Consider the following 26,300-nt stretch of genomic DNA (forward strand, 5'->3'; position numbering starts at 1 on the left):
GGGGGAAGAGAGGGAGGGCGGGCTGGCAGCCGGGCACACCTCCACCCCGCCCGCCGGGGCCCCGTCGCTGCTCGGGCCGGCGCCGCGGGCAGCCGAAGGCTGCGGAGACCCCTCTTCCGCAGCACGGGGGAGTCGGGCAGCCCCCCCAACTCGGGCAGCGCGTCGGGGGAAGGTCTGCCCTCCACCCCGGGAGCTGCCGAGCACGGAGGGACAGGTCTTGCACAGGCAGCCGGCTGGGCGCGCGGGGAGCATTTTGCGCGTTGCCGAGCCCCGGTGACAGGCTGTGAAGCGCCACCCCGCCTTCCCGTGCGCGGCGGCCGGAGAGAGTTAAAGGTAAATAAAGCCCCGGAGCGGAGCCGCGGGACCCGCTCACCACCCCCCCAGCCCCAGAAGTGGAGCCCGAGGCCCGGTACCTTGGGGCTGCTGCCTCCCCGCGGGACGGGGCCGGGAGCCCGCGTACCTCCTGGGGGCTCCTGCGATGGGGCGCCGCTCCCTCCCTCCTTCCCTTCCCCCGCCGGCTCCCGGCGCAACAGGTAGGGGAGCCGACACTGACCTGCGGGCGCCCGCCCGCTCGCTGCGGGAGCGGTCTCCTTCTCCCGCGGGGCAGCGCGGCCGCCTCTCCCTCCGCACACCCCTACGGCTCCATCGCCGCGGGAGAGAGGGCAGAGGCCGCCCGGTGCCGGCGGGGAGCGGCGGCTGTGCGGCGCGGCTGCAGGTGGCGGCCGGTCCCGCGGCTCGCCCCCCGTGGGCGGGGCGGCGGCCCGGCCGGCCCCGGGGCCGGGGCGGCTCCCGCTCACCTGCCCGGCTCCCGCGGTGTGGGGCGGGGGGCCGGTGGCCGCGGGAGGAGGAGCCGGCCCCGGGGCGCGGCGCCGGGTCCGCGGAGCTGCAGGGAGGGGGAAGGCGGGTGTCCCCTTGAAGGGACCGCCGGCGGTGGGGAGACAGGGAGGCGGCGGGAGCCGTAGCGCAGGTGAGGCGGCAGCGTGAGCCCGGAAAGAGCCCCAGGGCTGCCACGGGTGCGGTGTCGACGTGCGTGGCTGCAACGGGAACGCGTTTTGTGTGTGCACAGGGTAGGTGTGCGTAGGTGAATCTTTGTAGCCGTGAAGAAAATAGAATTGTCTTTGATTGCCCATCTTTAAAAAAATGGATGTAGCTGACACACTAAGAAGGACAGTGCCAGCTGATATTTATAGTTGAACTGGCTTAGAATTGGGACTTTGAATTTCTGTGTGATCATGGATATCCAGAAAGGAGAAAAAAGATTTTCTTGTACCACACTTTGTGTTAAAAACGGTGATTTATTCTTTGGAGAACTATGCCATTTGATCCCTGACACCCCTCCGTTCAGCTGCACATTCAGTTACTCAAGGATGCCTGGGAGCATGTGGAGGAGTTCGTGAAAGCAGCAGTATTTCAGCATGCATTGCATCATCTCAGCTTCGGGGCATCAAAATACCAGTTTGATGGGCTGCAACACAGCCCTTGCATTGTTACAGGTGCTAAATCACAATTTTTGATTCAGTGCCTCTAGAAAAAAAAAAGTACTCTTAAAGGCCACAAGTGACACCGTGGGCCCCTGAGAGGACCTCAGTTGAGTACAATGTAATGTGGACAGGGTAAGTCTGCACTGCTCGATGTGGTCCTTGACCCCATTTTATGGAGTGACATAGATGTAGTCTTTCCTAATCTCACCTCCAACACTAGTGCGGACAATATCCTTGCTTACATGGGCCCTAACAGTAGCTCTATGAAGGGAGCTAATCCTGTAGTGGAATGTAAAACTTTAGCATGTGTTAGTGCTAGTGCTGATCCTCATTCAACGGGAAGTTCAGCTTTGTTAATAAATCTGTCTCGGAACACAACAGATTCTGAAACTTTACCTTAACAATACTTAAAAATATAGTGAAGCCCCAAAACTTCATCAAAACAGCCCATAAACACAGCTCCTCAAACTTTCAGTTCCCGACCAGCCACCAGCCCTTTCTTCTATCCCATGAATTCATCCCCACAGCAGAAGCAGAGGAGTGTAGGCCCCTAACACCACCAGCCCTTTTCTTACATTTGTATATCCATCAGCAAACTCAGACTGAGTCTTTGAATCCTGAATTCTAAACCTCATCTTCTGTCTCACCCTTATAATATCTGAAGATAAAACTAAGGTCATGTTCCCATAGCAGAACATAAAAATAAAGATATTTGTGACTGTTGACATCAGCACCCTTCCTAGCTCTGCAGGCCTTGCAAAAAAATCAGTTCATCCAATATCCATATTCCTAAGCAGAGGACCCACACACTGAATAGAAAGACAGAATTGATCATTATTGATACCAGCACGTTGCAGTTCTTGCAACTTGAGTAACAACTCAGTTCTTCAGGCTTTAGATTTCTAAAGTCTATCCCTAATTCCTACCTTAATTATAACTGTAAGACTTATGTCTACAACAACAAAAAACCCATCATAAATATCTGTCCCTTATTGACATCAGCCCCATTCCTAATACTGAGGGCTGTGCAGCATCCAGTAACAATACTGGTTCCTCTATATTTGGATTCCTAACCTAACCCTAACTGTTACCTTGTTACGAACACCTATGGACCTCAGTCTCTTGATGTTCTTGGGCAGCAGCATGTGGTAATTAATATGGATCTTCCTGCACGTTGGTCATACCCATGCCTGCCCTATACTAGAACAGAAAATAAGGTATCCTCAAATATTGCCAGCAGATATTTGTGTTCTTCGAGATCCACAGTTCCAAACCCTACAGCTAACCCTGCTCCTTATTCTAACCTTCATCTTAGTAGTAACAAATGGCTCATACTTTTGAGAAAAGAGAGAATACTTTGACCCCCACCTTGCCAGGCCCCGCAGAGCCCTGCAGTGAATGCAGCTTCCAGTGGTAAGCTTGGTTCCTGACATCCCCAAGTCTACTGCAAACTGAACCCTGGCTGTTTCTCTACTTATAAACCTGTTCCTCATTTCTGTTGTAGCTTATAAAGCAGTGGCTCCAACTGACACAAGCTTTCTTCCTAACTGCAGCCCTTACAACATCCTGCAATAACCCAGGTCCTTCAGGCTTTGAACTCCCAGTCCTGGCTCTAGCTGTAGTATCAGCATAATTACATCCAGAAGACTGTGCCTTCAGAGAAAGATAATGTAAAGTATGGCCCTCATGTAAGACCCATTTATGTCCTAAATCTGCAAGCCCTAGAGCATTCAGCAATAATCATAGTTCCCTAAGGTTCAGATTTCTGAATCTTAACCATGATCTTTAGTTTAATCAAGGAATTAATCTCTGCAGCTAAAGAACGTAAAATGTATTGACGTTCTCACTCTTATCTCCATGAGCCCTATAGTCTCTTCATTCCCTTTAGATAGCTGTAGGGGATATAGCAATATAGTTCAGCTTTGAAGATCCAGTTAGATGGCATTCTTCTCCTTGTGTAAGTGTTTGTGAATTACCTTCCTGCTCAGAGTTTTCATCAGTTCCTGGTTATTGACAGGGGAGGTCTGTTGGCACTCTAATGTCCTTTCTCCCTTTCTGCAGACCTTGACTCTGTACTTGTCAATAAAGAAATAAGAAGGCAGCCAGACAGGCTCCTGCGGCTTGTGCCCTTTGAGCAAGGATTGGGGACAGTGCAGCATCGAGGGAACATGTTGTAGCCTTTCCAGCTGCTGCCACTTTGGGGAGCTTGAACAGCTGGAGAAGTGCCAGCTTGTGGACCCTTCTGTGAGCCTTCCTCCCACCCACATCTCCTTTTCTGTCCTCTCCAGCCCCTTCTCAGCCAGCAGGGCAGCACCTACCCAGCCATTGGCAGGATCAGGGGAGCAGGCTGCCTTTGCGCCGTCTGTACTCTGCGTGGGGGGAGCAGGATACTGGAGGCAGCTGAAGGGAGAGCAGAAGAGGCTGTCGGCCGTCTTCATCTCCAGGTGGGAGGGAGGGGAAGAGAGCAGCAGAGAGCCTAGCTGGGTTAGGAGAACGCTCTCCCTCCGGAGATGTGAGTCCAGGCAGGGCCCTGTGCAAACACAGTTACACATCTCATTGTACAGGTCCGCACTGTGCAGTGTTTGAGCTTATCATAAAAGAGGAGACAGTTCCTCTGTGCTCTTTGCAAACTGCTCTCAGTACCTACCTTCACTTTCACCTCCTTGCAGTGTGACTTTTAAGCCTTCCTTCAGCCCAGCTATTTATTACCACAGGCACTCCCAGCAACTCTCCAAGACCTTACTAAGACCACAGTTTTGCCCAATACTACACCCACAGTCCCTCCTCCCTCCTGTATCCTAAATTTGACAGTAACACACAGCTCAGGTCTTTCGAGTACCTTGTTTCAGATGAGATCCCAAACCTGATACATTCCTTCCCAGAGTCTCAGGCCAAGTGCCCCTGCAGCTCTGTCTCCTTCATTAAGCTCAAATGTTGTGTGAGCTTTGAGACTGTTAAGTGTATAAGAAAGTGTAGTCTTAGCTCTTGCTTAGAAATAAAATGAATGTGGTACCAATTCACCCAGTTTTGTGCTGTTAGACCCGTTCTACAGCTTAAACTGGCATCAGCTCGCAGAGCAGTGAGTTGAGAGCAAAGCTCTGTCTCCTTTGTAACTTCATTTTAAAAATGAACCACATTTTTAATGCCGAGCATCCAGCTGCAGACAGGCTCCAGTGCAGTCAGACACAGGTATCTCACCTGCTTCCAGAAGGGCAGAGCTGCGTTCCACTCGAGATGACATGACCTAGCAGGAAAGTTACATCAGCTCAAACACAAGACTCGTGGAGCATCTTTCAAATGGCTCTTACTGCCCTCTAGTAGCGCCTCATGTGAGATATGTCGTCACACACCGCTGAATACTTTGAAGCCAAGGGAAGATCCAGTCAGACACATTTTTTTCTGTGTACTGGAGTATAGGCTTGCCTTACAGAGGTACATGCTTTGTCTTCTGCTTTAGCAGTCAGTTTTGCAGAGAAAAGTCTGCTGGCTGTTTCTTTCCTTGAACGGTGATTTTGGAACAGAGACGATGAGATCTCAGAGGTGCTGCTCAGCCCTAGGTGCAGTGGTGATGGCCACCGTAAGTCTGACATAAGAGATGAAGTGTGTGCAGCACTAATGAAGTGTGGAGGGGACAGGGTCCTTTTACCTCCACACTCACTATGCCCCTGAGGACGCTGGCCATTAGTTAGCCGAGACAAACATGGACAATTCATTAGATATTTGTGTTTGAAGATGCGGAATCATACTCTTCCCTCCATCCAACAGATTAGAAACTTCTGCCCTCCAAAGACACTGTGCATGGGTATTTGTAAACACACTGCTTTGTACTGTCAATGAATCCTTAGGATGGGGCATGTGTTGAAGACCCCAGATTGTGAGACATGTCAAAGCTACCAGTTTGCTCATGGTAGAGGGAAAGGGAGAAGCAGAAGTAGAATGGCTTGTTTGTCTTCCTGCGGAAATAAAAAATGGTACTAAAATACTGTTCTTGCCTTAAAAAAATAACTCATTACTGAACTGACCAGAAAAAATAGAGAAAATCATTGTTAGTCAAATGTCTGCGTTCAAGGGAGTAGGAAAGTGCTCTGATATTGATTGGATTGATACTGCGATTCGTTGCTTGCTTGAAGTCTTACACAGAGGTGGTTCTGGGTGGCTGCAGGAAATAAATGTGTGCATAGGCTGGGCTGTGGTCGTATGGGCACCCAAGTGCCAATCTGAAACTGCTGACATTCAGAAAAACTCAGTTTTCCAAGTAGGAAAGTTTCCAGCAATGTCAGGATGGTAATTAGCGACTGATTTTCATTTGGCAGCTTGCCATGTGGTCAGAATGACAGACACCAGAACTCTTTTAACACATTTAATGGGATTTTTTCCTTCCATTTACACTATCATAAATTACAAAGCATATTTCACTTCACAAAATAAAACCATTTTCAAATCATTTTTATGACAGTATTAAGTAGTACATAACCTACAACAAATAGTCCTGTACAAGGCAGGAGAATCTATGGAAGTATTGGGAACTCAGACTATTTAGCATTTGCTCTGCAATCTGGGTTAATCTATCTAGCCCTTAGTTATTTCTCTAGAAGACGACAAATTTACAGTCACACCCTCCACCTCCTTTCATTATCATAGTTACACATATTTTTCAATTTGAATAGAAACATGTGCTCCCTGAAATAATTCAGGAAACTGCATCACTGAGTTACCAAGCATATGATACAAATGATCAAGATGAGGGATTATTGTAATCTTTTTTGTATTGAAAATTGAGTTTGGTAGTAAAGTATGTTGATTTTCTATGCTTGCAGAAACATGTCATGCTGAGAAACAGTTTTAACATTAGGAATAAGTTGCAGTTAGACTATGAACTCTGTAGGTCAATGTTTGTGAGGGGAGAAAAATACTAAAATTCAGTAATAATTAAATTTACCAACTCCCACATTTCCTACACATTCTTTCTTTCTTTTTTTTTTTTTTTAAACAAACCATCAGGAAACACATTCAAGATAAATACCCACATTTTTAGCAGATTTACTATACGTTTATAAATACAGAAACATGACAAAACATAACTTGATTTTTACAGAAAAACCAAATCCTTCATAATTAACCCAAAAAAGTGCTAACTTTTCATCAAGGCCAGAAAATATCCAGTGTCCCAGCATCACTTAACTTACATATTACTGTAATCCAAGAAAAATCTGGCATGTGAAACTACCACCAGGACTTTTGAAAAATTCTCAATACCATATTTTACATAGGAGTAACAAAAAAAAAAAGATAAAATACTATATGTTTTGGGAAATATCAAATGACTAAAAGTGTACAATCTTAGGATGTTAGTGCCTAAATGCAAAGAAACCTAAGGAAAGCTGGAATACATACGGGAAAAGAATTCTCCTTTAGAACACTTGCAATGAAAGAGGTATGTCAGGATAATACTGCGTTAGTGGTAATTGTTTTCAATATATTATAGCAAAAATGCAGGAAAGAATTATGTGGAAAATAATCAATGCACTGCATTGATTTATAGTTTGCTAAAATAAAATGCCATTCTTTCAGCTAGGTAAAGTAAAAATATCTTTATAATATAAGTTCTGTTTCACAATTGACATATATAATTATGTCTCATGGAGAGGGAAGTGTATAGGCGTGTACAAGAAACACTGATTAAGTACCTTTTTGCTTCTCTAGCCGTATTAAAATATGTTTTGTGTTTCTTAATAAGTTAACAATAAAATTGTTTGCAACTTCTGAAAACAAATATACATCTGAGGCAAGGCAAAAGATACAAGGTAAAAGGATTTTTTCTGACCTTTTTTCTCCCTTCTACAAAGAGGCGTATGTCTATGAGACATAGGCTTTCCCTAAACATTTTGGCATCCATCTGCAACTTTGCAGAAATTGAAGTGCAGTCCAGGAATTTTTCCTTTATGTTTAAAAAAAATTAAAGAAATGTTGTTTTGCCTTCAAAGTAATTATTTTAAAACAAATGGCTTTGAAGATACGCCTCTCTTTGTCTAAAAGAGAACATCTTCATTTTCTATTAAAATCTGCACAATTAACTTCTGGTACCGCATGTCATTCAGCGTAGCAAGGGTACTGTCCTCTGGAGGTCTCATTAAAGTAGGCCCAAACACTATTCCCAGGTTTTCAGCATTCATAAAATTCTCCTTTTCATGCAAGGTAACCCTAAAATAGAAAGAAAAAAAAAAGAAAAAAAAGAAAGAAGTAGTAGTTTACTTCCCAGAAGAAAAGAATATACGCATCTTAACCTGTATTCCTGTGTCAGATCAAGCATTGGTAGATAATGACATTTTTCAGTAACAATTTTTACTTTCACTCAATATAGTAACTGTTTCCACAGCAAGTACAATGCAACTATGGTGGGGCTGTGATTTCCAGTGCGTTTAAACACCCTTCATTTGACTCTTAAGTGATTTTTCCATGTGGCTGTTTGTTAGGGTATAAGAATTACTGGCAATTGCTTTTCTGAAAAGTGTAATCATGATTTAAATGATGATGTATGGAGCAGTCCTCTACTCTACAGTAACTACAGTTCTCTGGCATGTTGTACTTGGTGTGCATCACACCGGAGGTGCGGATGTGCTTCCCGAATATGAACCCAGATTTTCTGTGATGACCTGTGGCTCCCATGCTTCCAGCCTGCAGGAACGCACAGATTCACGCATTTCTGCCTTGCTGGCTGCCTCAGGCCAACCAACAGCTGAATGACTCTGATTACTCATTATACTTTAGGACCGTGCTGAATTCTGGAGTAGCCCAGAGAGGTGGCTTGCTGAAGTCAGACTGCTACAAATGCCATCTATCCTTGCCAGAGAACAGAGGCACTTCTAGGAAGAGGCCCAGCCTGTTTTGTTCCCTGACGCAGGTCATATAATATAAATAAAAAAAAGGTAGGCTACGTGTGGCTGGAGCAAACACAGGCTGCCAAGGATGCAGAGAAGTCATCCCTTAGGCCTGCTGGAAAATGCGAGATGTGCTCAGGGTTTCCCTCCAGGTAATAGAGCTGGATCACATCAGCGTTGTCCCAGCAAGCCTTTGGCATTTGAGTTTAGTGCTGAGGGTGCTCTTGCACTGCAGTGTAGAGACAGCTGAGGTCCCTTAATCGGTCACGGCCCCTCATGGACCAGGCACTTGCTGTTACTAAGCAGAGTACAAGTGATGTTTCACATCTCCTCCACACACAACTCCTCTGCCAGGGTGGAGCGCGCCTGGTTTTGGAGCCAGCTCTTCTGGCAACAGCTGAGACCGCCCCTGGCCATGGCTATCCCCAGCTGGGCAGAAGTTAGGCAGTGGATTCACTCATGCCATTGGGGAGCACAAAGAGCCTGAAACCAGAAGTAATCTTGTCTTTCCTTGTTTGCAAGGTCCTTATATGACTAGGTTTTTCTTCTGCTAGTGGCTCTCTGCAAATAGTGGCTCTGTCACAGAAAAACACTGTTCCTCTTTGCTTTCAGGACAGAAGTCCATTAGTGCCCCTGCTCACAGATATGTCCTCATCTTCCAGCACAGATATGTTAGCTGTGCTTTGCAAGGAGGAAAGACAAGCCAAGTCTGCCTAGCCCAAGCCACCTCTGCGAGTGTACGTGTAACATTCTGCTTTCCATCTGTGGCTGTATGCCGCAGAGACGATGAACAGCTATACAATGCCACATACATCTTAGCACCTCTGTGCAGGAATGTGGGGCTTCTTGCATGGCCTGGGGTGAACACAGAGTAGATTCAGCCGCGCGGCTTCACTGCAGCAGCAGCATGGATGGAGTTGTATGCATTTCGCCACAGGGGGGACTGCTCATGCTATTGTATTTCCTCCAGTTCTGAGCAAAAAGTTATCAGAAAGAATCTTCCATTTGACTGAAGAAAACAATTAATTAATTGACTGACAATCTCATTTTTCATTGCTGGTATTGTCCTCTGTGGGATTTTCCTGACTACACTAGGTTATTCTTTCAGTGGAGGAGGAAGAAAGACAGTAAAGACAATAAACAGACTCAGGGAAGGTAGCTCTAATTTTTCAAAAGCAATACAAAACTTACTAAACTTTAAGCTCAATTTAGTGTCCCTTTCATTTGATAAAGAAATGTGAAGTGCTTTAAACAGCAACTCAGTGCAGTTTCTTTTCTGCTGAGAAACAGTGCTGGTGTTGGGGCTGTGATCCTGCAGTGATCCTGCAGTCAATATCTCAATAGACTCCCTGGGACCAGGGAATGTTTTCTCCGTGCAGGAAGAGCCCTATGGGGCTGGAGTCGAGACTCTGTGTTTAATCTACAGAACAGCATAATCTGAACCTAAAGGTTTCCTCTTTCGCATTCAGATCTCTTCAATATATTCTCCATAGGAACTGACATGCACTTGATTTCCGTGCAGACGCTGAAAGCTACAATTTGGGAAAGGAGAGGAAATTCATTCTGTGACTTGCAGGTATTTGAGAGAGAAAGCTTAATCAGCTGATTGGGCTATTTTTGTCTCACCAGTAGTTCAGCTCAACAGCTGAACCAAAGCCTGTACTGCAGTTCATGAAAAAGAAGGAAGGCAAGTCAATACTCGGCTATTCCTGCCGGGAAATGAGAGTACTGATTCTGTGTACAGGTCCCTGGCTTGTCTGCAGCCTTCATGGGCCACCTTAAAAGCTAACACGGTTCATCCTGAGTTGTCAATGCATATGTGCTGACAAGGGTGGGCGTTTGCAGGTCTCATTTCTGTGGAGCCTGAAGAAGCTCCTGCATGCCCAGGTAATGTCTCATGGAAAGGAAAAATTACTCAGTTGTAATGACCTGAGGTGATTCAAAATGAGGAAGAGTCTCTGCATAATGAGAACCTGAGTGAGCATGAAATGCACTTCACACAAGCTCTCTGATGCTGTTTTATGTGAGTTGAGGTCTTTTTCTTTTCAGATTGGCATTAATAGTACAGAACAGTGCAGATCAAACCCAGAAAGTACTCCAAATTTGCCACTGTGTTGCAAGTAGTGGGAAACTAAGAAGAGATCGAAGACTTGCTGTATGAGAGGTGAGTAGTTTTATCCCTCCCTTATCCCCTTTTCTGTTGTTTTCAAGTAGCACATAAACTTTAACCAGGGAAAAGGAACATCTTGGGCAATATATCCATAAATGAAGGCCCACTTTGAGATGACAGTGCCAGTCTTTACTCAGCTTCAGTTTTTAAAAACTTACAAAGACTTCCTGAGGCATGTAAATACCCAAAAGTAGCAAAGTGGACTTAGCATGGTTTTGAAAACCAGTTTTGCTTGAAATTAGTGAAAGTGAGGCACCCTCTTTGTAGAAATTCATCATTTTCCTAGGTACCTAGCTGAAAACTTGGAAAACTCTGCAGTACATTCCCAAATCACTTTCAAAAATGAAATTTAGGCACTTTTGAAAATTTTGTATGCCTTAGGAAGCCTTATGTATGCCTTATGTATGCCTAAAGAAGCTTTGGAAAGCAAATGAGGCAGAGTGTGTTTAAAACCAAAAGAGATGTAAATGGTAAGGGCCTGTATTGCTTTTACTAGTCGTATAAAAATAGGCCCTGCTTGATTCTTGGCTTAACTGTGATGCGAGCAAACAACTCGTAAGAGACAGCTCTTTCCTTTTAGGGTTATCGTTCAAGAAGACAAATCAGGAGGTAAGGGGAGGCAGAAGCAAAGCATGATCAAGTGACTTACTGGAGCACATCTAGCACATCTCTGAAGTACCTACCATTCCAGTATTTTTCAGGTATTATCTGCCTCACAGAAGCAATCTGGCAAATCTCAGTTAACTCTTCAAAGGTTTGCAATGATCTGCCAGCAAAAGGTTCTGTGCTACATATGTGCATAGCTTATATGCATTTATACAAACATAGCGTGCCTGTTTATTTGTAACATTATTGTTTTAGTGGAAGTGCCCTAATGGAACCTTTATTGATACTTTCAGTAATATCTCTCTTTCAAAGCAGAAAATTATTAAGCTCTTCAAGAATTATCCTACATGCCAATTAACTCACTTTTTGAGATGAATCATTAGGTATCTAAGTGTCTCGTAGTGAGCAGCAGGGAGTAACATCAACACTTCATGTATTGCTTCTAGTCGTTCATCAGGATTGGAGATTTCTGTAAAAACACCAAACAGGATTAATGTTAATAGGGCTTTCTATTTGTAAACACCAATAATTCTGGAAGCTAAGTTATTATTATGGAGTCATTTACAAGCCATTGACTGTGCTTGGAGGGATAAATATTAAACTCATAAACATGGAGCTTATCAGCAACTTCTGCATCCTCAAAAAAAAAAAAAGGCTTTACAAAGAAATCAGCAACAAAGACCACCCAACAGTCGCCTCTATGGTCTGTAGCTCTATCTACAGGCCTGTATAGGTGCAGTATCTGAGCTTCGTTAAGTGCTTCATAATACTCTGCCCAGAACTGACTTTTTAAAATCTTACATAAGATTACTTCCATTAGCCTTCAACACCAGATGGGAGTGTGGATATATGCTTTGGAGACTGTGCTTGAATATATAAGTTTAGCTAGAGATTGAAATGACACGGTATTACATAAACAAAGATTTCTGAACATCTTTAAATATGTAGGTATCAGTGATTGGAGAGCATCAGTGCTTATTTGGCAATCTCTCTCAAAATCTCAGCAGGACTTACATGTATTTTACATGAAAAGTATGGATTCCTAAGCTGTGAACTGAGTCAGAGTTACATTTGCTGCATGACTTTCCATACAAATGGCACCAGGAGCTTGACATTTTAGAAGATTAAGGATCTTTATGTCCTGCTTTTAAGAGGTTGGTGTATCAATGTCATGGGCGCTGCTTCTTCCTGGCATGTTCTTTATAAGACAAGTGACGAGCAAGATTAATTTCTCTGCCAAGGAGGAGGAGGAGAGTGCAGGGGAGAAGAATTTGCAGTTGCATGGGGAGTGCAAAGTGGGGTAAGGCAGAGAGGAAGGGAAGGCAGGCAGACCACTCTTCCAGCTGCTTATCCATATACTGGGTGCCATTTCAAAATTACTAAGGATATTTTTTAAAGAAGAAAGCATGCTACTTCTTAGACACCTCAGGTCTTTGACATTTTTTGCTAATAATCTGATTTTGATGCAGTTCACCTGGTGAGTTTTCATTAGGGACTATCATTACGTGAAAGGCTGTGCCCCAGAGAGCAGAATTTGAGGCAAATCTCAGCTCTCTCTGCCAATATTGTGGTAATGAATGCTGCTGTCCTCTTCCCTCTCTGGTACTGTGCACCCATGACCTGCTGGCTCTGGACAGGGGCTAACTGCACGTGCCTCCCATCTGGACATGGGTTAGATACTGTAGGACCTAATAAACAGTGGATGTGCCTGAACTGTGGTGCAAGTGTGGTTTGTGGGGTGCCTCATTGCTGTGATCCCTCAATGACTGAAGGAGGGGACATGCTTGTCAGCAGTGCAGATTTGTTGCCAAAGGAGGCCACGATATAGGAGATGAGGAAAATGGGAAGCACCCTCAAGGCTCACACTGTTCACTCATTCCTGACCTGTCACGGATCACCTGGTCTTGGCATGCGTCTGTGGCCATGACACCAACCCTGGGATGGTGTACCTGCATGATGTCCCATCTGCAATAACGTTCAGGCAAAAGTTTTATGTGAAAGAAGGACGTGGCAGAGAAGTAATGAACAGAACAACGCTGTTCCTTCCCATTTGTTGTCTATCTTTTCTTTTTCTTTAGCATGGACAGCTTTATGGATGGGAAATGTAGTTAAAGATCGGTACAAATTACTGTGCAATACTTACTTGCTGCCTCTATGAACTTGGAATAGGTGTCGTAGGTGATCACAGGAATCGGTAAGTCTCTGAAGTATAGCTTCAGTGCTCCGGCAATGATGTTTATGTCTGGATAAATACTGGCAGAAATATCAGCCTTGTCACCATCTAGAAGAGGAGGAAGAAATCTTTTTGAAACCAGGCTAATTTTGACTGAAGCAAGGCTAGGCTTCTAATTCAGATTTATGGTGTCCAGCCCAACAAGAAAAAAACAACCCGAAAGCATTTGGAAGGCTTAAATGAGAGTATATTGCTACCAACTTTAGAGTATATGAATGAGGAATGGTAGTTTCTTTAGCTTTTAGTAAACAATTTATTTGCTTACATCTTTTGGAGAGGCTGGTGATTACATCAACCATATCTGTAGTGTACCATCTCACACATAATATTTTAATATTGGATGAAAAATCATGTTAATATATTTATTTAATTTGGCCTATTTATTCACTGAAAATAAGCTATTAATAAGTTGTCCTGATGTTGTATTTTCTATTGGCAGATCAATGCACATGAGTATGAACCAGTCTTTTCATTTTCACTTACGGAAACAGAGGCACAGAGAAGTAACAAATTTCCAATGACCCTCAGGAGACCAGCAGGAAAAAACAGAGTAAACATCCAAATATTGTAAGTCCTGCACTAACCTATCTATACTGATTAGCTAGTAAGAAAGCCACCTTATTTTCTGGATGTCCTCTAATGTCTTCATATTACACTTATTTATTTGTAGCAAAGATTTGAATTTAAATAGACATGCTGTGGCATTTAGCTATACAATTTATTCTGAAACGTGGATCGCAATTTGTTAAATGAATATGGATACTTGTAATGGATGAACAGCTAAATAGATTAATTATGCAACTGAAATTACATACATTTTGTTTGCCACATGTAACACAGTCAGAACTCCATTACAGAGCACTTTTAATCACATGAGCTTAACATTTACAAGTGTTGCTGGTAAGCCCTTGACCAACGCATGGCTTGCATCAAGTGAAATTACAGGAACTAGCAGCGAGGCTGGATCACTATTATTTTTCAAGTTCAAATGACTGCATCTGTTCTGTACCACCTAGTAACCTCATACCCACATTTTTCTCCAGACCAAGAAATTCTGCTGTCCTCCCCTCCTGGGGCCTGTCCTTGGCAGTCTTCCCGTAGAAAGACTGGGTAGGACACTGGTTAAGCAGGGGCTGAGGCTGTCTGGATTTAATCCCTATCTTTACCTCAGGCTTCTTTGAGATCAGTTATACCCCGTAGTCCTTATTCCCCACCTTTCAAGTGAGGATAATAGTGTTTCCCTTGCAGGAGGTGGTGAAGATTAGGACCATACGGCGAGTGGGGCGATGTGAGGTTAGGCTTGCTTGAACAATGGAGAGGAGTTTGCTTGTATCTGCCAGGAGGTGCAAGCACAAGCTTGATGGGGGTCTGCACCACCACACGGCCGAGGTGCTGACATGCTGTAAAGCCATCACTTGCTTGTCTCACAATAACTAGTGCTTGTAGACATGCCCTGATACAGACAGATGAGTGGGCGCTTGATACACAGCGTCTAAGATGGTGATAAAGGCTTTCACAGCAGAGTAAAAGAGTTTATATTGATTGTAGACATTTTATACAAACCTACGGCATTAATCTTAAAGGGATACGTCCTGCCCAATGTATGCACCTAATTCTCATTAAGACTAATAGCACTACATGTTCTCATCAAGAGGAGATTATATGCTTAAGTGTTTAAAACAAGCAGCCTTTCTTGATGCAGCTGAGCAGTCTGAATACATCCATCAGCATTTAATTTAATACAGCATCAATAAGCCCTAGGAGGATGTTTACACTGCCCCAATCTTTTGTTTAATTCACACGTTCCAGGCACGGTAGCATTAGTCTTGTAAAGCTTTGTGTGGAGAGCTCTATTTAATTGATGGACACTGAGCACTCAAAATGCTCCACTGAAAACAGATACCTCCAAGGAGTCAGCAGCTGCATCAAACCAGATATGGCAAAGCAGAAGGTTGCATCTATTATCCAGGTCACCAATACACTAAATGGAAGTGTTATTTATTTAGTACTTTTACAAAGCAGCCCAGCAAGCTTCCTTAAAGGGGCACTTCAGCTAGAGGTACTTCAAGCTACAATGTACTTCAAACATACCTCTTATTTACATATTTGCTTACTGTAGGAAAAATGCATTATTTCTAAGTCAAAGATTTTTCTCTTCACTTCAGAGACAAATGTACATCCATTGGAAAAGCACTGAAGATTATTTTAAAGTGAGCATAACAATACATCTGTTATAATATACTTACACATTTCTGCAGTGGGTATTTAGGGGAAACTGGATTTTTATTTTCCTTTAGTAGATTTTGGATTGTCTTTTTTTTTTTTTTTTCCCTTTCAGTTTCAGCAATTGAAGGCCCTTGGTAGGCTGCACTTATTTCTTATCCTCACCAAATTCCTGTCTTTGTATTTTTATTTGAACACACTTAAAATTAAAAGCACTAAGACAGAAAAGTTAATTCATCGCTGGTAAAGTCATGACACATACTTCACAGAGGATCCTCTGCAGTAGCACACTGTATGAACTACATCTGTTTTATATGGTACCTTCTGCATTACCACAATCATTTTTTTAACTTTTCAATACAGTAAATTTCCTCAGATTTTAATTAGTATTTTTAGTATCATTGCAGTGGCCATATGTTAATACAATCTTTTTTTTTTTAATTTTGAATTACAAACATATAGTTCATTTCAGCTTTACAAACCTAATTCTCCTCAACCCCGTCATTTCTCATTCCGTGTTACTTGACTCTCAACATATTTTGTTGCATTACGTTGAAGTTTGAATATCTCAAGACAAAGAAAGTCTTTATTCTGTTACTTAAAGGCTTCAGCTGACTTTGGATGCCATAGAAATATATCAATAGTTTATTAGAGAATGAAATGGAATAAGTATTACATTCTTAAAGCCTCAGCTATGCCTTCTGAATACTGAATTAATTTTCTACTTAGGTTCCTTTTTCCTTAACGCTTTGTTTTTAATTGCACAACCTTTGCCATGCTAATGTGCTTCTGTGGTTTTTCTTGGATTTGGCATTTGACAGATTTTTCAGCTACACTGGCAAGAGTGTGAGTATGAGTTAGGATGCCTCTAAGTACTCATGTAATATTTAACAGCATAATATTTTTAGCAAGCGTATTATACCATCCAGTCATACAAACAAATGGGGGGACAGAAGGCACCGGTGACAATGGCAGCTCTGTGGATAAAGCACACAATGAGGGTTTTCTGAATGCCACAACTCCACAGCTTAGCAATGCTGACAGAGAGCAACTGTCGTTCTACAGCACCAACATTCACCAGATTAAATAAATCCACATTATTCCCCTCCTTCTCATTACAAAAATCACTGAAATGGAACATTGTCAGTGCCTCAGATTGCCTAACACTAATTTACAGTAGGGGTATTTACACTGCTTTGGCTTTGGAAGGGAGTCTTAGTTTAAATCAGATGAGGATCAACTTCTCCCTGTTTTAAAACCAACTATCACAGCTTCATTGGGCCCAAATAATATTATGTGGGATGCCATTCTCTTCCTGAGCTGTTAACTTTCAAACTTGCTTTTGCTTTTCTGTTCCCACTGTAATTCTTTGGAAGCAGCAAGTGAGTGTCCCTTTGGCAAGGCAGAATTAGCTAGAGGGAGGGCTGGCTTCTCTTCATTATGCCCCTTCGCTGCACGTGAAATCACAGGAGAGGTACCCTACGGCCGAGTCAGCCCCTGCGCCTCAGCCCTGCATCGTACTCTCTTCTGTGGCTTGACAAGGAGCTTGTGAAACCAGAAAGCTTGATGGCTTTATTTGAAGGATGTGTCCTGCGCATTACATGGGAGGACTCCTTGCTTGTTTATTTTCAAACCCATTTATTAAAAGCTGTATTTCCAGAGATGCAAAAGCGTACTGGCATTCTAGCCAGGTGCCTGGGGACTGACTCGGAAACGATGGGCAGGGAGGGACGTCTGTAATGTCAGAGTGCAGTGCTCTGCTACTGCAGACACCACACCATATAACTCTTCTCATAAACCCCTCAACTTCCATTTTAAAACTAGTTAAGGTTTTTATCCCTGCTCTTATTAGAAAGTTGTTTCAGAGCCTTACCTTCAGATGGTTAAAAAATGGTCTTTAAATTGTCAAACTAAATTTATTCCTGGCCAGTGTACATCTTCTAGTATTGTGCCAGGACTATCCATTAGATTAAAGAGTTCTTCTCTTCTCTGGTTCATACCCCTGCTCTCAGCTTCTCCTTTGACAGGTAATTATCCCAAGCTCTTTTAAAACAGGTTTACCTTCTGCTATGCAGTGTGCTCCAGAGATGTCTGAGATAGTGACGTGGCCACAGATATGGCTGTTTCTGCTGCAACACCTATCTTTTAACCAGAACTGATCAGGAATTTTCCATTTTATATTTCAGAACCAAATTTTACTATATTTTTTTTTTCCTTTTGAAAAAAATATGTTAATTTCCTGTAGTGAACATGGAAACAACAGTTCTGTAAAACTCCCACAAACTTCACTTTCTGGGCAGAAAATGAAATTTGAACAAAAACCTTCCAGGTGTTGCTGGAGGTGAGACCTGCCACCTGTCTCTCAGCTCCCTTCTCTCCCAGCTCTGTCACCTGGGACAGAGATCTGGGATATTCCACATCCTTGGGATAGTCCACTCTCTGCTGCTCTGCCTTCTAGGGCTAAGCAGGGGTAACTGGGCAGCAGAAAAGCAATGTTCCCACCTGCGGGGCTGAGATGCAGAAGAGAGGGTGGTCCTTGTCTCTCTAAACTTGGATCTGACAGGAAAGCAAGCCCTGAGCTGTCAGGTTGGAAGTATCTTGCCAATTCAGTCTTCTGCCAGCTGACAACTACCTTCTAGCTGCACAGCCCACAAGTCAGAACAAAAAAATCTATTTTGGTTTTCTTTAAATCCCTTCCTTCAAAAAACCCCAACTCCTTCTGCTTTTCTGTCTCAGTTCAGGGAGAAAACATTTTTGAAACTGGGAAGTGAAGTTCTCAGCGTCTGGTCTCAGCAATACTCTAGTCATGCAATTCTCATAACAAGATTTTGTTCACTCTTCCACTGCTTTTAGCATTATTCATGGCAGCACTCTCTCTTGCCTTTCTTATCCCTTTTCCCTAAAGAGATTGTTAAAAGAAAATTAAGACACAACTTTTTTATCAATTTATGCCCAATAGTTTTCCCTGCAGCCTCTGTATGCAAACTCAGTCCTCGCTTTCTCTGCTTCCACGTTTATCCATGCTTTTTTTCCTTTGGAAATCTGATACTGCTAGTGACCTTACTCTTCCTGTTTCTAGGTGCTGCCCTCTTTGCCAGTAAATCACATTTTCTTCTTTGCTGTGGGTCTAATTCAAGTGTGTATTGCCACCAGATTATGCCATCAGTATAGGCAATAATAAAAGATACGATGTCTGTAGAACTGAACTGGCTCCAATAGTTTGAAGCATTTGCAAAGGAACTACAGCTGCAGTAGTGTTCAAGACATGCTTAGACATAAATTCCCATCTGCTGTCTTCAAACTCTTCCCTCTTCAACCTGTGCTTCTCCTTCTGGGTTTCATTCAGGTTGGTATACTTAGAAGAGAATTAACACACAGAACAAAAGGGTTTGCCAGGCCAGAACTACCTGCAGGGAGCAGCGTGGGACCTATGGGGACCGTGACCCTCTCAGTAGCACTGCTTCATGTGGCACATCTGCAACATGTGTCTTCCTATGATAGCAGTCATATCACTGTGCATCTCTTTCACCCAAATCATGGCTGACCTATGTGGGTATATGCATATGTTCACTACTGCAGCATCCAACACATTTTAAAACATGTATTATTTTTTAAAGGATATTTCAGTATAGCATGAAAACAGTAATTTTGGCAATTCCTAGTTGGACTTTGTCACACAGACGTCACTGGCAAAGAACTGTCTCCAAACAAAAAAGTATCCAGGCATAGTAAGCGTAAGACCTGCCACCCATAGACCTTGCTGGCCATGCTCAGCCTCCCCTGGAGCCCCCACACCTCCTGCCCATGGTCCCCCGGGGCCCAAGCCCCTGCCTGAGCGACATCGTAGCTGTCTCCAGCTGGGTCATGGCCATGCCTGTGCCTGGTTGTGCACCCTTCTGGTCGATACCCTGACACACAGGCTGACTTTCTGGCTTGACCTGGACCTGCCTTGTCCCCATGGGCTTGCGATCCCTGGGCTGTGTCTGACCCTATTCCCTAACATGGCAGAGGTAATACCTGAAAAAAATAAATAGGAAGGAAAACACTATTTATGGGAGAGGACGAGAATATTTATGTAACTTTTTAAATATACTTGAAAATGTGTTTTCTGTTGATGAAGGCCCTACTCTGGACCCACTTACATATATGCTTAAAATTAGTCCTGTGTGCAAAGACTGTGTGCACAACCAGAACCAACGTAATCGGTTAAATCAATTCAGAAGGGCTACTGGGATGGTAATCAGGCAGTGTTTTAATTATTAGTTTTTCAATATGCTGTACAGCTGATCTCCTCAAGGCTCCTTTCATCTGTTGGGCAGATGCAATCATGTGCACAGTGCTGCAATGCTGTCTACAAGCCTACATACAGCATGACTTCCCAGTTGGAGTTCCTGGTTCTTAAACTCATAAATAGATTACTGTATTGTAAAGCACTGAGTCTACTGAAGCTATGAGTAAGAACTTTCCCCTGGTACTATCTAGGCTCGCACTTGAACTAGGAGCCTAGGCTGTGCTGCTAGGTTGAGCAATCACCCGGTCCCCCTGAGCACTTAGCTTTCTGCCTACCATTACTTACTGTTTAATTATGCCTTCCAACTATGAAATACGATTTATTCCATGAAAAGCACTACAGATTAATTTAAGAACTCAGAAAAGACAGGTTGCTTTCTGTACTTCTGCTTATATGCCAGTTTCATTACCATCGTACCTATAAAACCAAAAAGAACTGGAAAGTTCTAGAACTGAACGCTTAGATTAAAATTGTACAAGATTAAAAAATGGCATACCTCGATCAAAGGCCATTTTCACATCTTCAATGTGCTCAGTGAAGCCTGAGACTCTATAGAGGCCCTCGGACTTTAAACCTGAAACAAAAAGTTCTTGGTTAGCTTTGCTTCAGTAACCAACAAATACTTGGGCTTAAAAACAATAAAGCAAGAACAACAGATCTAGTAAGTGTAGCAAAATATTAATTGAAATGTGAAACTCTGGAGCATTTAAGGAAGGATCAAGATAATTTTAAATTGTTTTTTAAAGGATTAAAGAATTTTAGAATTTACACTTTCTGATTTTGTTAGGTACATGGTTGATTATGTTAGAGGAAAATACTGCAGTTTGCTAATGGTGGGGCATGTGATGTTATAATGATTTATTCATTTTATGTGGGAGATTTTCCTGGATTTGGTATAATTAATAAAGCTTTAGAGGTCTCCCTTCCTTATACCAGTTGCTTAATGATAAATAGCAATGCAAGTAAGAGACTGCCTTTCCCTACAAGCACATTTGTTCTCAGTTTTGCTGTCAGCTTTTACTTATACACAGCTGATAGATGTGATGGATACTGTTCTTCTCCACATCACTACAACCCTTCTACAGTTCTTTCACCACAAGAGACTTGCTCACTTGCACAACTCTTCCCCGCATTGCTCCACACCAACATGAAATGCAGAGCAGCCCAGCAAAGCAGGCACAGCTAGCCAAAGAGTTACACACACGTTATTTATTTTCATCCCAGAGCTCCTTATTGTGACTATGCACAGTGCTAACCTACTTATCCAATACAGTTTTCTTCAGAGTGATATCAGTATCTTACATAGTTCTATGGTACTTAAAGAGAGAAATTTAGAGATGTTGAAAAAACAGAGAACAGGCAGCAGATTTTATCTTAATCAATAAATGTACAAGTAAGTGATTAGATCTCAAATGCAACGTAGCTTCCTGCTATATCACTGGAATAAAGCTCTTCTGTCTTAGTCCAAACTGTTCTTTCTATTTGTCCCTGCAATGATGATCTAACCGTGGTAGAGCTTTACAGAGCAGTGCAGGGGATTTACTTGTAAATCCTTGATTCATTTCAGTAGATGATGCGTGGTTTTGAAATCCCTGTGTCTAGTATCAGTGTGTTGCCATGAAGATTACTGTGATGCCATGAATTCAACATGATGAGATTCCTGTGCTGAAGCTATGTCTAATGGGAATTTGGCTTCTTGGGCAGCACGACATACACATTTGCTATCCAAAGCAAAAATACGTGTTTATTACTGTGTTGTGTTGGAGGCGATATGGTATTTCTTCAATCTGGCATATGTCTGCGTACCAAAAACCTGTCACAAGCTGGAGTTTTGGCTGTGACATGCCACCTGAGCCACCATATCCATCACTCAGTAGCTGAGCATAATGTGAAACCCTGCGCAGTTTGTGACAGACCACACAACACCACAGCCTGTGACCTCACTTGTCTGCGTCACTTCCAGCCACTTGTGTTCTCTTGCCCATAATGTCCGGAAAGGTTATTAATAAGGGATATGATTTAAACTGATTACTCTGAAATTGGAAGTGTCCCTAGGTATATTAAAATAAAATAACGAAAAAAGACACATAAACATGAACTTAAAAGTTCACTTTAAAGTTCACCCCTTTCAGAAGTATAACCTAATACATGTTTTGACATGTTCTCAGAAAACATTTCAGGAAATTGCATTATGAAATGCCATGATTTAATTTGACTAGCTAATGCAAAGCAATGTATCACCTACACTAAAAAAAACATTCTCTCATCCTGTCTTCAGTGTGCATGAGCATACTACCCTGTCCTAGCTGAGCACGTAATTCAAGTTATCTTAATTTAATTGTGTCTGCTGCTTTCCTAAGCACACAAACCTCTTGCTTCAATCTCTCGAATGCATGAATCCACAACCATCGGCCTCTGGGTATTGTGGGCTTTCACTAGTGTGGTGAGATCACAGCAGTAGACTCGCTTTATCCTCTTGAGGTCTGGCTGGCAATCGTTGGGCACGTATTTGGAGCACTGCTTATGTACGTTCAACCCGCAGTCTGTAAACAAAGTTAGCCAGGTTAATTAAGTAATACTAACACTGATATGTCTTGTATAACAATTTATTTCCTTGGGCCACATCAAGCAAGGGGCATAACTTCCCCATCAGTCAGCAAAGCTGGAATAAATAAGATAGAGATGAGAAAGACAAGCATGAAAATCTGTAAAAAACTTATGGTGGGCAAAGTGAACTCCAGCAGAGTTGTTAAAAAGCTACAAAAGCTCTGGATGTCCCTAACACCCCTCTGAGCTGGAGGTGAGTGCTGGTGCAGTCTGGGTCAGTTTACCACCGGACACGTAGCTCTAGGTGTTGCATTTGAATGCGTGGGACTTAACTTCTGGGTATTTTAGTTTTAGCCTTTTATAAAATTAGCACAGTAATGACTGTCTTCTGCTGGCCAGCTTGTGGTTTAGCACTGCTAATGGGTGAAGGACCTGAGATTCACCTGAGCACTCAGACTGGGACAGTGCTTTGAGCCAGTGTGCCTCCCTTCAACTTCCACGTTCCTGCAGTGTCGCATTTTGGCTCGCTCTGCCACACCAGCAGCATCCCCATCCCTGTCTCATCACTTCACTCCTGACTAAAGTGTCCCCTGTGTTTAGTCTGTAGGTCAGTTTAGGCATATAAAATGCTGTGAAAGGCATGATGTGAAAGTGTGATTCATTTTACAAATGGTTCTTGATGTCTTACTGCAGAGTCAAATCCTACTCTTGGTTGCACGAGTGGTTTCTATTAACTTAAACATCACTGCTTGATCTCTATAAATTGAATTTTTCTAATAGATTCAAATATTCAGCCAAATGAATTTATAAGCCTCAGTAAAGCAAACACCACCGTCGTGAGTTACGTTATCTCACATAACTCTGATTCCAGTTTTAATGCCTTCCCAGTCATGCCCATCACTGACAGTGCCCTTTGGGATAACTTAACATGTCTAATATCATCACTAGCAAGTTACTTACTGTTTTTTCATGTTGATTTACTGCCTGAGCTATTAAAAATGTAAACATAACTCTTATTACTTGCAGCACATTTCAGTATTATTCTCCATAAAATACTGATCAAGCAAAATCATATAATTACTACAAACACACCTACACATTTAATGGGATTGGGTGTTTTTTTGTGTGTTTCTCCATACAGTTATCATTGCATAATACATTATTGTTCTGTGAAATCTAAACAAATGTGAGCAGCTGCAGTTAGGGTCCTCCCTGTATTGTTTTCAGTGCTGTTCTCCAGGCATGTGAAGTTAAATCCAAATGCATCTGTCTACTTAGAGTTAAATGTTGGTAATTTAATGAGGGAGGGTATTATGTTTCATACTAAATAAATAATCCTTTTCATAAGTTTAATATTTTATGTATGTGAACAAATACTGTGCTATGTGTTAGTGAGGTCAGTTTTTGCACATGTGTTTAAGATCAAATCGCTTGAAAAGCAAACTACTATTAATTTTCCTGTTCTTTAATGTCCTTCTCATATTCTTTGTATTACCTTTATTCATCTACAGGCAGACAAGATGTAGCAGTAACTGAGACTGCACTTATTACTGTGCATTTGTGAAAAGTATTTTGATCCATCGAACTGTGGTCTAAATTTTAGATAACAACCACCTCCTCTACCCATGAAAGGCAGATGTCAGAGTCAAATGTGTTCAGTGCCAGTCTGAGACCAGGAACGCCTGGAGGTCAGGGCAGGGGGAGGTAAGACAGAAGCATATTCAGGAGAGACATGTAAGCGACTGAAGGTCTATAGAAAGAAGTTATGAAACCCCATTTGCAATGCACCAAATACTGTTTCACTTGCTGAATCCAAAAGCTCATGATGTGATGATTATTGCATTTTCCCAATATGATTATTTTTCACAAAAGAACAAACAAATTTAAAATAATTAAAGCACTATTAAAATGCTAATACAGTTATAGAGGCACCAGAACACTAATCCTTCTAGGAAAACTAAGGTCGTATTTTTTGCTTTCCCTTGAGGTGTGGGATATTTCAGGCTTGCAGCAACGCATGGTATTTTTATAGGAAACAGGTGACAGTCTTTTTTCAGACAAGGGCACTTCTCAGCAATTGGTGGCAAAAAGATGAATTACAAAGCCTAGTTGCTGGCTGGCTCTGCCATTTCCAGGGCTTGTTTCTTCAGACATAAAAACATTCAGGGCCAACTTAACCATAAAGATGAATTCTTAATGTATACACCAAGGCTCACACACAACCAAGGTACTACTGAAAGGATGTCACCCTCAGCAACTAAGGGCTGGTGGCTTCATTTCTAAACCAGCTAATGGGGAAAATGACAATCTTTAACTTACACGTGAGGATTTCTTGCCTTGTTCTGTAAAGTAATCCCTACCCTCTCTCCTGCAGGGAGTGCAGGCTGGGGGTGGGAGAGATGTCTGAGCATTTCAAGACAATGACAGAAAATGTGGAAGGGCTACCTGAACACCTCACTCCCTGAGCGATGAGACCCCACATGAAGTTGGCGCAGTATTCACACCAGTGCGGACCTCGAAACGTATGGACCTGTAATACAAATGGGGGAAAAAAAATGGGGTCATTGGGAGGCAGATGGTCTGACAGATGGAACAACTGAAATGGATAAACAACAGAAGACTCAGTAGGAGTAAATCTTTAGCACACAGTGCCCACATATTTCCAAAGTCTAGGTGAAATAAACCATGGAAACAGAAATTTGCTTTGATCTTGAAGTGTATCTTTCAATAGGCTTAGCATAACAGAGAACTGGGCTGTGTATGACACTGAAAACAAGTAATTTTTGCTAGCTGACATTTTAGCTATAGCAGAGGGGAGGAAACCAGGTTCACAAGTCAAAGGAGAAAAAAGTAAAACTAATAATCCAAGGAACTGTAGTCAGTGCTTTTATTTGACTAGTTCAAACAAAACAGGAATGTTTCTGAGATTCAAATGCTCTTCAACAGATCACTTGAAAGTAGGGGGAATGCAGTGACGGGAAGTCCCTTCAAATGCACCACGTTGTGGCTCCCCATAACCATGTGTGATCACAGATCTGGTGAAGGACCCGTGTTCTAAGAACACTGCTCAGGTTTGAACAGACCAGAACTATGGTGTTACACGTGCATTTCTATGCAACAAAACTGAGCAAAACCCAAGGTGATTGCTGTAAATTTGTATCAGGGATGAATGATTTGCGCAGCCGCTCCAGGCAGCGGCTGGTTAATGATCTGATTTTGCATGCTGGAATCTATTAGTGATAAAAGCAAACTACACCCTTCCCCGCTCTAGTAAGCAAACTAAACTCACATAGGGAAAAGATGTCAGTAGCCTCTTTTTCAGTAGACCAAACTTCATTTTGCTACAGTCCACACGTGAGTAAATAAGGAGGAATAAAATGACCTGCGTGCTGACAGAGCCCACGCTCCCCAGCCAGGTTTTGCACATCACCACTGCTTCCTCCACTGCTTTTCCAAAGGCTATGGCGGAAGACCTTTTTATTTAAGATGTATGTTCTGGTAAAGTAAGCATTTCATTTTCATTGAAAAGAAGAGTAAATAGTAAGGTCTACACCCATGTGAATGGACATGGTATGAGCTAGTTCTGGCCAGAGACTTAATTGAGCTTAACAAAACATAAATCATGCATGCTCCGGCTGCTAATGCTTCCTTTTCCTCTCTCGGCTCTTGTTTACCCGTTGGGTGGATGGCTAAAAGGCCACTTCCACCCCCTGGGATGGGGAAGGCTGCTCTTTACTTTTCATAGAGTAAAAAAACGGTCATTGCCCTTTTCAGATAAACTTTGTGAAGTTTTAATCCAAGCATTTGGCTTGCTAATGTTTTCGCTCCATTTGTCTGCAGGATCACACCTAAACAAGCCTGTACTCTTGAG

General features: G+C 42.6%; 1 protein-coding gene and 1 long non-coding RNA gene across 2 annotated transcripts in view; one reads left to right on the plus strand and one right to left on the minus strand.

The window, feature by feature from the left end:
- Window positions 1-93: 93 nt before the first annotated feature.
- On the plus strand, window positions 94-25,153 carry LOC137665528 (uncharacterized). Its single transcript, XR_011048519.1, has 4 exons — window positions 94-333; window positions 10,409-10,523; window positions 13,808-13,935; window positions 24,804-25,153. It is a non-coding gene; the product is annotated as an uncharacterized lncRNA (long non-coding RNA).
- CHN2 (chimerin 2) overlaps window positions 5,899-26,300 on the minus strand; it is a 170,549-nt gene continuing 150,147 nt past the window's right edge. Inside the window, exons 8-13 of the mRNA XM_068404668.1 lie at window positions 24,875-24,959; window positions 22,252-22,425; window positions 20,379-20,456; window positions 13,279-13,416; window positions 11,499-11,604; window positions 5,899-7,682 (exon numbers count right to left, since the gene is read on the minus strand). Of these exons, the coding sequence (XP_068260769.1) occupies window positions 7,511-7,682; window positions 11,499-11,604; window positions 13,279-13,416; window positions 20,379-20,456; window positions 22,252-22,425; window positions 24,875-24,959 (753 nt within the window). The 3' untranslated portion in view covers window positions 5,899-7,510. The remainder of the gene's footprint in view (window positions 7,683-11,498; window positions 11,605-13,278; window positions 13,417-20,378; window positions 20,457-22,251; window positions 22,426-24,874; window positions 24,960-26,300) is intronic.

This window comes from Nyctibius grandis, chromosome 7 (genome assembly GCF_013368605.1).
Source record: "Nyctibius grandis isolate bNycGra1 chromosome 7, bNycGra1.pri, whole genome shotgun sequence".
Lineage (NCBI taxonomy): Eukaryota > Metazoa > Chordata > Aves > Nyctibiiformes > Nyctibiidae > Nyctibius > Nyctibius grandis.